Consider the following 12,928-nt stretch of genomic DNA (forward strand, 5'->3'; position numbering starts at 1 on the left):
CTGAAAACAAAAATGTTTTATTTAAAACTTAAGGCACTTAAAGAATGATAAAGAATTGGCAAGCATAAAACTGTTTTGCGCTAAAATGAATTTTATAGGAATATCGAAATGGAAATAGAGGAAGAGAAAGAAATGGTGTAATATTTCTGCTTTTTAGATACTAAATTTCAATGGCATTTATAGTACAGTAGATGTATTTAAAGGAGTGAATTAAAAATAAAATTTTCTTTAAAAATATCAATATTTACAGTATACAAAATTTACAATATCAAGTTCCCCACAACTATTAAAAATTTTTTTTCTTTTTAAAATTTTTTTTATTGGTGCACTATAGTCTCCCATCATAATGTGGATAATGTTGACAGTGGCATATATTCACATAGTACTTGGTCCCTTCCCCTTCCCCTTTTCCCTCCCCCCCAATACTGAGTATCCAGGTTAACAATGTTATATTCACATGTATACACATATTTGAATGTAGCTTTTTCATTGATTAATCTCAGTATTCTTTCTCCCCTACCCCTCTTTTCTGGCTTTACTGAGGTTTTCCCTCCATTATCTGGGGTCCCTCTGGTATCCCTTATATTCCCTAGCTTGAGCATATTAGAGATAATATATGTTCCTTCTCTTTCTGTGCTTGGCTGATCTCACTTACTGGTGGATTGTAATTATATGTCATGGTGCGGTTCCATGTGACACATACATGGCTGCAGCATTTGCTGTGTGTTTCAGTCCATTCCCACCCTACTCTCTGAAAAACTCAGATTTCAACATCCATATGTGCAAAGGGAGACATAAACCTTCAGGATTCTTTTAGAAAGAACACTAGCAAAATGTTTATAGATTGCAGACCTGGCTAACTAAATCTTCCTTCTACGTCAGCTGATGTGTTGACTTCTCTAGAACTGGGCTGCCCAGGAATGAGCCACTGCCACAGCAGTCACTGCGTCTCATGATCTCATGGATGACCTTTCCTTTCTTCCACCAACATATTACGATCTATAATATATCATATTTTAAATGACTTTACCTGATTGTTTATCTGGGTACTATGTATTTTTTTTTTGAAACCAAACTTTTTGTTTGAAACCAAAGAATTGGAAAACATCAGATCTATAAATAAGTTTTTGATTTTGGGTACTTAGACTGAAGCTAGGGACATTTGACTTCTGAACAAGACCTCCTCAGCCCTTTTTATTTTTTATTTTGAAGTAGGGTCTTGCTAGGGTGCTGAGTCTAGCCTGGAACTGGTGATCCTCCTGTCTCAGCTTCCCAAGTACTGGGATTACAAGTGTGTACTACTACACCTGGATCTCCTTTGCAGCATAACTTGATACCATAGTCATTTCATTCCTTCAACAGTATCACTGGTACTTTGAGTTGTCTTTTGTTTGGCATTCTGGATGCTTTTTAGGGATGCATTGACCACATGAAAATTCAAGATGGGCCAGGAACTTTTATGAAGTGGAAAAAGTGTTCTGGCAAATTCTGATTATTATTATTATTATTTTTTTTGGTACTGGGGATGCAATCTAGGGGTATTCTACCTCAGACCTACACCCTCAGCCCTGTTTTTTATTCCTTATTTTGAAACAGGATCTCATTGAGTTTGCAAAGTGCCTCACTAAGTAGCTGAGACTGTCCTTGAACCTGAAATCCTCCTGTCTCAGCCTCCTAAATGCTGGGATTACAAGTATGCGCCACCACACCTGGCTGCGAATTCTGATTTTCAATGTTTGCTTTTAAAAATATTTTTCATCTAATAAAATAACATTATTCTTGTCACCCTGTCTTTGTGATAGTTTTATTTGTGCATTGTAATTATACATCATAGTAAGGTTCAAAGTAGTATAGAGGTACATGCACATAGCACTTGATGTATTTCCCTGCAGATCTTACCCTCTATCCACCCCTCCCCATACATTTTAGCAGGATTGGAAGTGATACCTTCATATATGGGCATAGCATTATTTCAATTGATTCCTTCATCAGCTCTTGGAAGAGGGAGGTGGTGAGAGAAATAAGGAAATCTGTCACCTTATTTTAGAAAACAATATGTCATGCCAGGTAGCTCCTAATGAATGTCATCAGTGACCAAATCACTTGCTTATAAAGGGATGATCTCCTGAGTCTGAAACTGTGACTTGACAATGATAATTGGCTCATTTTTCCTTATGTGTAAATTACATGTGTTTAAGGCATGAAATCAGTGTTCAGATAGAAAAAGTGTTATTAGTTGTAATGGTGCACTTGGTTAGCATTATCCTCACCTGTGTCTTTATCCTTTTCATGTTAGCTCAGTGGACCCATAGATCACAGCTACTTTGACAAGTATCCTCCTGAAAAGGGAGTGCCTCCAGATGAGCTATCTGGCTGGGACAAGGACTTCTGACAGCAGGAAAGATGACTACTGCCTATGTGCTACAGAAAAGGACTATGAGGATCAATAATCCAACATTGATTATTTCTCTCTTCAAAGTATTATAATATCTTTTGGAAGACCATTAGGGAAAATAAATCCCTACACAGGAGGTGGAGGAGAGTGATATGGATGTGGTTCTGAATTACAATGTTTCATTTAGATGCTGTGAATTATTCATGTATTCCATTCTCTGCTTGTCTCAAATGTTGAGGGCCATCCCTATCCCTTTTCCATAATCAGAACCATTTTTGTTGAAATGACATCATTTTTTCCTAAATCTATTTCTCCTTCCGAAACATACTCTTCTGAGTCCTAATAAGGTTTAACAAGGATCTTGCCCTTGAGAAACTAATCCATAAAATAGAAGGAAGAATACAAGTGAGTTTTGAAAGATTTCCCAGCTCTATGTGTACATTATAGCATCTTAAAATGTTTGTTTTCAGAAATCCTGGTAATTAGTAGAAGTTCTTGATGACTTTCATTTGCTTTCAACCTAGAAATATACTATGTTTCTGATTCTAGTCTGGGGATAGGTACATTTGAGGATTAGAGAGTGATAACTCTTCCTAAAATAAATGAGCTAATTAATCCAACCAGATAATTTTTTTCTATTGGGAAATATAGAAAACAATGCATAAGGCAAAAACTACTTTTTTATTCTCCTGTGACCAGCTGTAATGCTGCAGGAATTTTTGAAAAACTTTGCTAAAAGTGGCTATAGTGTATGGTTAAATGATGGGCCTTTGGAAAGGTTTTATCTTATCTACTAAAATATTTTCACTTTCAAAATAGGAAATATACTAGAAAAAATCATGAAGGCTTTTTTTTTCCAATTAAATATAAAAGAGAATAAATTCTAAATAGATACAGTTGCTGGCTCTGAAACTCTGAGATATTTTGAGTAATTCTATTATTGTTGCTATTAATAAAACAAAAAAGTATAGAATGACCACCATTAATTTTTAATGAGAAGCCCATTGGCAAATGTTGATGCACTTCAATTACCGTGGAGTTAATACTCTTTTTAAAAGACATTTGAGTTATGGATATGTTTATAATTTTCACACATGCCATTGGAGAAGTGACAGGGTTTTAGAAGTAAGAAAAACAGCTAACATCTGGCCACTTTCTGTCCCCTCCTGGTAATTTCCAGATAATGAATAGGATACTTTCAATAGTATTGAATACCAATACCCAAGAACATTACTAGTAAATGAATGTTTATATGTATTAACCACCATCACTCTCCTACTCTCTTTCCAAAAAACGGGAAGCAGAGCTTTCTCTGTATCTTCTTTACCTGGCAGAATAAAAACTACATCTAAATTCCATCATTATCCTGGCTTCTGGTTACATTTTTATATTATAATAGTCTATGTGAAAGGCAACTTCTACCCACTATCCACACATATTTCACCATTAAGAAAGTCAGCTACATGCTTTCTGAAGACTTAAACCACACCCAACAAAGTGCATCCTTAACAAATCAAATTTCCATATTTAGAGTCGTTTTGCTGAACCAAAGAGTTTTTGTTTCCTGGAGTAGTATTTTTAAAGATTATGTATTGTATATAGAAGAACCATTTTTAATAGGATTGACATAACCTGCTTAAAGAATTTCTAAATTTTTAAAAATATTTTTATTTGCATTTGGTTTGTATGTACTATATGTTTTTCCATGTATATATTTTAAAATTACCAACATATCTAGGTAGAAAATTCATGTATTGGGTGGATATTAGAACTGTACAGTTATAATAGCAATGTTATTCTCAAAGGAAATCAAATAGTTATAATTTTTAACACCTTATCTATATAGAGATTAAAAACCTGTGATGGTATTACAGGTTTATTTTGCTTGTGACTAGCCATATATGTAAACCCTACATGCAGTTTTATTTTTTCTTTTACAGTACTTTATAAAGATGAAGCTAAGAGAGACTGAACCATCATTTTATCCCACTCTACTGTATCCTAGCTGGTCACCTTGGGAAAATGACTTGCATTTTAAGTATTAGTTTTCTCACTTGTAGAAAAAGGCACAGTAAAGTAACATCTACTTTGGAAGCTTGCTTTGGGAATTTAAAAAGATATGTAGAGAGTCCTTTGCCTGGTATGTGTGATATAATCAATGCTGCATAGATAGGAGCTACTGTTACTATCTTTATGAAAATTAAAGGGGCCTTAATCACCATTTTGTCCAGAACTTTATGTATCATTGATGTCTGTATGCAGAATTATATCAATTAAATCTAGCATTTGTCTCTTGTGTTTCTTTGAAATCATGAAGTAAACATGGCTGGTCAAATTTCATGTATAAAATGAAGGGTAGTCCTCACAAAAATGAAATATTTTATTGAACTGACCAGAGTTTTAATTTTTATGAATTAAAGACATATACATAGGGAAATACATAAAATTATCCCCAAATGTACAAACACATCATGTTCCTAATAATTAAATCATTCCTAATGTCTCTTTTCTAGGGTATAAAGTTAACATTTCATTTCTTAGCTTCTTCTATATGGGAAAAAGGTTTTCATAATCATAGTTTTCTAATATTTTCTTTATATATTAAAATGTCTGGAGTAGAAAGAATGTAGTGGTGAAAAGTAAGGGATTAATAGTACAAAAGTATGTGGGTTTGAATTCAAGATCTGCCCAGATTTTCATGACTTTGAACAATAAACCATATCTTTATTCAGCTATAATTTGTAAATATACATCTAAATATTGAAACAACAGCCAAGGATATTATTAATAGTAGATCATTGTTAATAATACTTTGAAATATATATGCACATACATTTCCTTTGACATGGAAATAAATCCTTGTTTGTTATTGCCATGCATTTTAGGAAAACTTATATACATTATCTCATTCACACAAGGTTCTAAAATAATTATAAGCACACTGGCTATTGACTGCTGCAAAGCTAAATATTGGCTTCAACTATGTGTTTCATTCACCATTTAGCTATAATGATTTTGCTTGGCCCAGTCTCAGTTACTATACAGCATAACAAATCACCCTTAAACTTAGCCACTTAAAACAGCCATTTTAGTTTTCTGGATTCTCTGAGCCAGAAATTCAGACAACACATGAAAGGACAGTTTTGCACTATACCAAAATATTTGGGGTATCCAGTGGGACTGGGAGACTCAATGGTTGGGAGCTAGCCTCATCCAAAACCTAGTTCACTCACATACTTGGTGCCTGGGCTGAGACTACTTAAAGACTAGGACTGTGTACAGGCTGACACACATGTCCTCTCTGTGATTTAGATTCCTTACATCATGATTTCTTTAGAATTCAGACTCCTTTTCTAAGTTATAAACAAAGTCATAATACTGTCCTATAAGAGTTATCCTTTGGAGTCACATAGCATCACTTCAATGGTGCAAACAAGTCCACACAGATTACAGATGAGGGACCAGAGACATGACTTCTTAGTGAAGAGATTTGCAAAGAATTTGCAAGCAAAGTTTGAAACTGTTACAGGCCATTTTCTGACCACATGTTGCTGATGTTACTATGATCTCCAAAACAAATTCATTTTGTCTCAAGAGCCTCTCTAAAAATATCATCAGGCTTGGGCTCAAGGTCCAGGATCTTGTCATCTAAATCCAGTGCAGGTGTGGATTGTGCTCCTTTGGGTGTAATTCCTTGGATATATTCTTTTAGGTCTGAAAGCTCAAGAAATACAAAAATAAGTCATCTTCCCCTCTACTCACAACACTGCAAGGAGCGAGGACAACCACGACAGAGACTACCATCAGGAGAGGGGACGGGAGGCACAAAGCAGCCCCTAGTCTGCAGTAATTCTGAAATCTGGGCAGACACCTGTCACCAATTCTCTGCTTAGGCCTCAATCCTACTCCCTGTGAGTCGTTCTTCATAGCTCATTGCTCCACAATGGAAACTTGATTCTGCCTTCTGAACCATCCTTCGTTTCCTCTAAGATAAAGCCAATGTTTTCCACAGAGTAGACTTCTTTGCCACCGTCTTGCCTGTTAAAAGTAGCTGATAGAAATTCTTTTAATAGTTTATATGTCTCTGTATCTTTATTCCAAGCCAATCCATTTGCTTTAAAAAGTTTGTATTTCTTGTGTATGAATTCACCATCCATTTCATTAACATAAGCCACACAGATCTTTTCTTTGGAAATGCTATAAGAAAATTTTGAAGAGATTCTTAGAAATTCTATGTTTTTCAAAAGGAGGATTTGCATAGCACATACTTAAGATGCTTCAAAGGTCTGTGTGAAAAGGTATAGTAGGCAAGCTCAAAGATGTCATCTAATGATTCCTGCTAGAGAAGTCTTAGGCCCTGCTATTGCTCTCTATCATCAAGATGAGTACTAAGTATGCATGTTCTTTATAATCATCCCATATTTTTATATTTTTATTGTGTGTTGTAATTATATACCATAGTGAGATTCAAAGTGATAAATTCTTACATGTACACATCAATTGATGTATATTCTTCCGCATCCCCCACACTCTCCTCTTCTTCCTCTCAGCATGTGAGTGTGAATGAGATTTGTAGTGTTACCTTTATATAAGAATAGAATATTATCTGGACTGTTTCCTTCCTTAAGCTTTGTCTTTTCCTTCCCTCCTGCCAGTCTCTCTCAATCTCCTTCCACTATTCTGGTCTCTTTCTTCACTTAACTGAAGCCTCTTTTTGTTTTCAATTTTATCTCTAGCTTCCATGTATGAGAGAAAATACACAGCTGTTGGCTTCCTAAAACTCGTTGAAATCAGCATAATATCCTCTAGTTCTATTCATTTTCTTGAAAATGACATAATTTTGTTCTTTCTTATGGCGGAATAAAATGCCATTGTGTGTATATACAACATTTTTATTATTCATTCATCTATTGTCAGGCATCTAGGTTGGTTCTATAATTTGGCTATTGTGAGTCATATTGCTCTAAACATGAGTACACACATACCACTATAGTATCATAACTTCAATTCTCTTGGAAAGATACCGAGAAGTGGTATAGCTGGGTCATATGTTGGTTCCATTCTTAGTCTTTTGAGGAACCTCCATGGTCACCCTGTCTTCAGTATTGGTGGAACCTAATGACTTAATTCCAACAAATAGAATATAACAAATGTAATGGGATGTCACTTCCCATAATAGATTATAAAGAAAGATAGAATAAAGCAAGAACAAAGTGGACACAAAAGACAGTAGAATTCTTAAGGAAAATCTAGAATTTGTGGTGACCAACCAAAACCCATGAATTTAACCTGGAACCAACATCTTCAGCCTTAGTCATATAGGTGATTTGCAAGATAATCTGGTGCCCTTTCAATATACCTGGGTTAGGATTTGAAGATGCTGAAGAAGCAATTGGTTTAGAGTTAAAGCGGTCATAGGCCTGGTTATTGCTGTCTACCAACACAGTAAGTCCTAAGATTACCAATAATGTGTATGCACTAAAGCAGTCTTACACTGCCATCCCGAGTGAAAATATAGTTGTTTTTAATGACTGCCTTTCAGATCTTATGTTTCTCTTATGGAAAGGCCTAGTTCAAAATTTAAAAAAGGAACTGTGGGAAACATTATTTCTGGCTTAGGTAAATTGATACAGCTTAAATTCACTCAGTTTTGAACCTAGTATTGAAGGGGTCGGGGATCAACGCAGGGGTCGATGCAGGAAAGACTCAAGGCCAGCAGTTGGAGATAAGCAAGCAAGCAAAAGCTTTATTAAGACATCCCAGCTCCCTTTTATATCAGGCAGCTGGGAGGAGGGGGCTTCTGCTCACAGTGGAAGATCGCACAAAGTACGGGGCCATTTACTGATTGGATGGTTTCCATATCCCAGTGAGTGTGTTATCAGGGGACTGGTTGTTGGGCATCCCGTGCCCTCTTTGGCTGGCTATGAGGTAATCAGCACAATCCAGAAGAGAAACTGGAGAGGCGCCATCTTTGGCATGACTGGGCTGCTTATCCTAACAAGTATATGTAATATATAGTAATTCTTATGTACTTTATTATCTTGGATTTTTAAGTAATGGAATTTGTTTTTTCTTTTTCTACTCAATACTTATCATAATGTATTTAGGGCACAAGCCACATGACACAGTAGAAAGCAGGACAATGATTTGTCTCAGGTGATTTATAAGCAATGTCTAAACTGAATTAGAGCTGGACCATTTTCAATTTTGGAAGAAATAAATACAAGATATTCTTATTTATTTAATTTTTGGTTGCTAAATTAAAAGTGGTAAAATGAAAATAACATAAATTTTGTTTTGGTTACTATAAAGTTTTTTCACAAGGGAAAAATAGACTTGCATTGGGAGGTAGAAGAAGAAAATATGATGTGTAAGGGAAGATCAATGGCAATTCACCAATCCTGGAAACCCACTGGGCCAAATGGGGCTTCCTCTCTGGGTAGATGAAAAAGACAATTATCTAATCCAACTATCTAATTCTGCTATTTAAAATTCAAGGATATCCTCAAACTGTAAATGGATCATGAAATGTAGAGTCTGGAACATTGCCCTCGTCTATATTATGAAGATGACCCTTTTAATGTCTCATGTTCACTTTTGCATTCAGGAAGGATTGTCAAAATAGTAAAGTCTGCCAAGAAATATTTAAAAATAGACCTACAAATTAAAGGTAAAGAAAGTAAAGTTAAAAAAATTTAAGTATATTTTTGAGGGGCTATCAAGACCAAAAAGAGTAAGAGGAACCTGTGTATGGGGTGGTGTGTGTGTGTGTGTGTGTGTGTGTGTGTGTGTGTGTATGTGTGTGTAGAATACCCAGGGGCATTCTACCTTTGAACTACACTGCCAGTCCTATTTTATTTTTTAAATAGGGTCTTGCTAGGTTGATGAAAGTCTCACTACTTGCTGAGCTTGTGCTAGAACATTTGATCTTCTTATCTCAGACTCTCAAGTACTGGGATTACGGGGTGTGTGCCATCATGCCTGGCTAAGAGGAACCTCTTATTCAAATGGATAATGAATATAAAGAAAAATATTTAACATATGCCTTAATTGGTTCACTAAATAATTACTAATTGAGCACTTATGTTCCAGGCATGGTTCTAGGTCCTAAGGAGAGAGCAGAGGGAAAATAATCATGATCCTAATATATTCTCACATTTGTTAAGACAACTGAGCTAATGTTGATGATCCTCTATGTGGTGTGATCATAACTCTATAGTTTGGTTTATTTTCTAAATCTTATATACTGAATTTTGTAGTAAATAATAAAACCTGCTTTAAAAATAAATTTGAATCAGAGGGGTAGGCTAAATGTTAGAAAGATCAATGGGAAAAGAAAGACTATAGAACATTTACAAAGTTTACATCAAATCAGTTCATAGGTAGGAAACTGCTATAACTTTTCCCAAGCCTCTGCAGCAGTACACATTTATTTATGTGAATCTTTGAGTTAAATTTCCAGACTTTCTGATGCCTCTTTTTTCATTTAAGGATGCACATTAAGCTTTCCACTTGATAGCAGCTGATGGTTTACTCCTTTAGATATTTTTGGCTATTAAGAATAAAAAAGAACCATGTAGTCCTGCTTCCACCAGACTTCCTATGTCTCTTCCTCTATCTTCTCTATTACACCCAGGAAGAAAATTTGACACCATATTATCTCTGCTAAATGCAAATAAATCAACTAGTTAATTAACTGATTAATTGATTCTCTCAACTCATATTTGGGCTACTAGTTTGTATCAGGCACAATCCCAGATGCAGGTATTCATCATTGACTAATGCACACCTCCACCATAAAGCACATATTCTAATTGCAAGAGGATGACAGTAAATCCTTAAACAAATGAAGGTTAATACAGCATCACATTTGTACATAAAAATAAATAGTATCTGTAACTCCTCTCATCTTCTTTGAGCTTCTACCTCCTATCTAGTGGGGGTAGGGAAGAGAGGAAATTAAAAGTGTCATTCCGTTTAAAGTTGATCCAATCAAATACTTTAAACAGCTCTTTCAGAAAAGTGTTTCTCAAGTTTAGGTGGATGTCAGATTTTTGTGGGAAGTTTATTTACATACCAAGGCCCAGGTCCCATCCCACTTATAGGAGCCTGGGTTTCTGTGGGTGGTATGGACAGCCTCAGTAATTCTGATTAAGCACAAAGTATGAGGAACATGAAAATTTTAGTTTTTATTAGATAAAAGTGTTCAGATTCTCATTTGGCATTTCTTCTCATTAGATTACTTACTAAGAGGTAGGAAGTGTCCCTGTTCTAAGGCAAGATGTCTATTTGGTTTCTATTAGGCTGATGGTTGTAGTCAAAGCAACTGTTGGAAGAAGCTCATCATTTGTCCTCTCTGGTGGGGACAGGGCCTAAAGCCTTCCTTCTGCCATTATACAGATTTTCCTCTTGGTTATTGCTGGCACTGGAGAGACTTAGGGTTTGATTGTGATCTGCTTTGGGAAATTTGTTCCAAAGCTACTGTAATTAAGTAATTTTTTTCTTTATCATCCCTCTACCCAAACCTTGGAGACTTATAGATTTTGTTTTCACAATATGGGAGCCAAGAGGACTCATGATAACTCCAGCTCAAGGCTCCTACTGCCCAGCTGTCCTGGGACCTTAAGCTTATTATGCTGAAGCTTTTCCCAGGGAAGCCTGTGAGGAACCCCAAAACAGGAAAGAGGGGTTTGTTTCCCTCATTCTTTCTTCCCACAGTTTCTTGGGAGGGAACTTTCTCTTCTTTCTGTTCTCTGGACTTCTATTACATACATAAAACTCTCTAGTCCTTTCTACAAAGTGAAAGCAGAAGGCAGAGGAATTCAGATAATCCTTTCTCAGGACCTAAGATTAACCTTTGAATTTCCAAACAGTATCATCTAAGACTTTCTCAGGACAGTCATACTGGAGTTAATCCTAATTGGTAGGTGGATGATTCTAGAAAAGAGTCAAGATTTATTTTCAGGAAGCAACATCAAGATCATATTAATAATTTGAAAAGAATTATTTCTCCTTTGCAAAAATAAATATACTTTCTTTATAGGGATAAATGCTATAACACAACCAAACCAGCTCTTAGGCCAGAGTGAAGCTGAGGAGCAGTGAGAGTCCTTTGAATGAGCCGGGAGGAAATGCCTCCCTAAGTAGGTGACATTTGAGCCAAGGCAACTGGCTTGAAACATTCTAGGATAAAGCAGTTCAGGAAGAGAAATCAAGTGCAAAAGTTACAGGGTATCAATGCATTTGGCATATTGCAGGAAGAAAAAGCAGTCTTTTTTAAGTTTTCAGAATAGTAAGAATTCAGAGAGGTAGACAGGTCCTGTGTCTGTTTTTTGTTTGCTTGTTTTTGCTTCCCCCAAATGAAATACAAAAATCATTTGACTTCTGTTTTTTTTCTTTTGAACTGAAGAGAAACTTGATCTGATTTAAGTCTTTGAATTATTACTCTGGTGGCCATATTCTGACAAAGCATGAATAGGATGAGGAGGCAGGCAGATCTGTGAGCAAGTTACTTCATTCAGGGGCGAACTTATTGGGGAACGTCCCAGACCAAAGTGTGGAGGAGACCATGGACAAACTGTGATGGGGAAAGTGAGACTGTGTTTGGAGAGAGAGGAGACAGGACTGGAAGAGAGAGAAAAAGAAAAATCAAGCAAGGATTATGTGAGGAGGAAGGAAAGGAGGGGAGATTCTAGATGAGCAATTACACACACACACGCACATGCACACGCACACACACACACACACACACACACACACACCCTAAAAGAAAACCAGAGAAGACCTATAATAACTAGCAAATTCAGTAACATTGCAGAATACAAAATCAAGATATAAAAATTATTTATGTTTCTGTACACCAAAACAAACTAATCCAAAAGGAAATTAAAAATAAGTCCATTTTTGATAGCATCAAACAGGATAAAATATTTAGGAAGAAACTTAACCATGAAAGTGAAAGACTTGAACACCAAAAAGTATGAAAGATTGTTGCGAGAAATTGAAGGAGACTGAAATGAATAAGAAGACATCCCATGTTCATGAGCTGGACAACCTCGCAGTTTTTAAATGCCTATGTTATCTGAATCAGTCTATGGATTCAGTCAAGTCCCTGTCAAAATACTAATAGATTTTTTATAGAAATATAAAAAATCCTATGATTCACATGAAACTTCAAAAGATCCAAATAGGCAAATTAATCTTGAGAAAAAAAGAAAGCTTGAAGCAACACACTACACACTTCCTGATTTCAATTATATTACAAAGCTATTATAAGTAAAAGAGTATGTGCTGACACAGAAACAGAGACATTGATGGAACAAAATACAAAGCCCAGAAATAAACCAGTGCCTAAAGGTCAACTGATACTTGACAAGTACCAAGAATTCACAGTAGGGAAGGATAGTCTCTTCAACAAATCATGGAAAAAACTAGCTATCCACATGCAAAAATATGAAATTGGATCCTTATCTTACCCCAAACACAAAAATTAAATAAACTGAAGATTTAAAAATGGAAGCCATAAAACTACTA

At 35.7% G+C, this 12,928-nt stretch overlaps 1 protein-coding gene across 2 annotated transcripts in view; it reads left to right on the plus strand.

Annotated features, from left to right (window-relative positions):
• Nucleotides 1-2,392, plus strand: part of PRKG2 (protein kinase cGMP-dependent 2) — a gene marked incomplete at both ends in the record, with an annotated part of 95,912 nt that extends 93,520 nt beyond the window's left edge. For both annotated transcript variants that reach the window (XM_080697452.1, XM_080697453.1), the window contains one exon: nucleotides 2,297-2,392. In XM_080697452.1, the coding sequence (XP_080553578.1) occupies nucleotides 2,297-2,392 (96 nt within the window). The remainder of the gene's footprint in view (nucleotides 1-2,296) is intronic.
• Nucleotides 2,393-12,928: the final 10,536 nt, after the last annotated feature.

This window comes from Muscardinus avellanarius (assembly GCF_963383645.1).
Source record: "Muscardinus avellanarius genome assembly, chromosome: 6".
NCBI classification, from domain to species: domain Eukaryota; kingdom Metazoa; phylum Chordata; class Mammalia; order Rodentia; family Gliridae; genus Muscardinus; species Muscardinus avellanarius.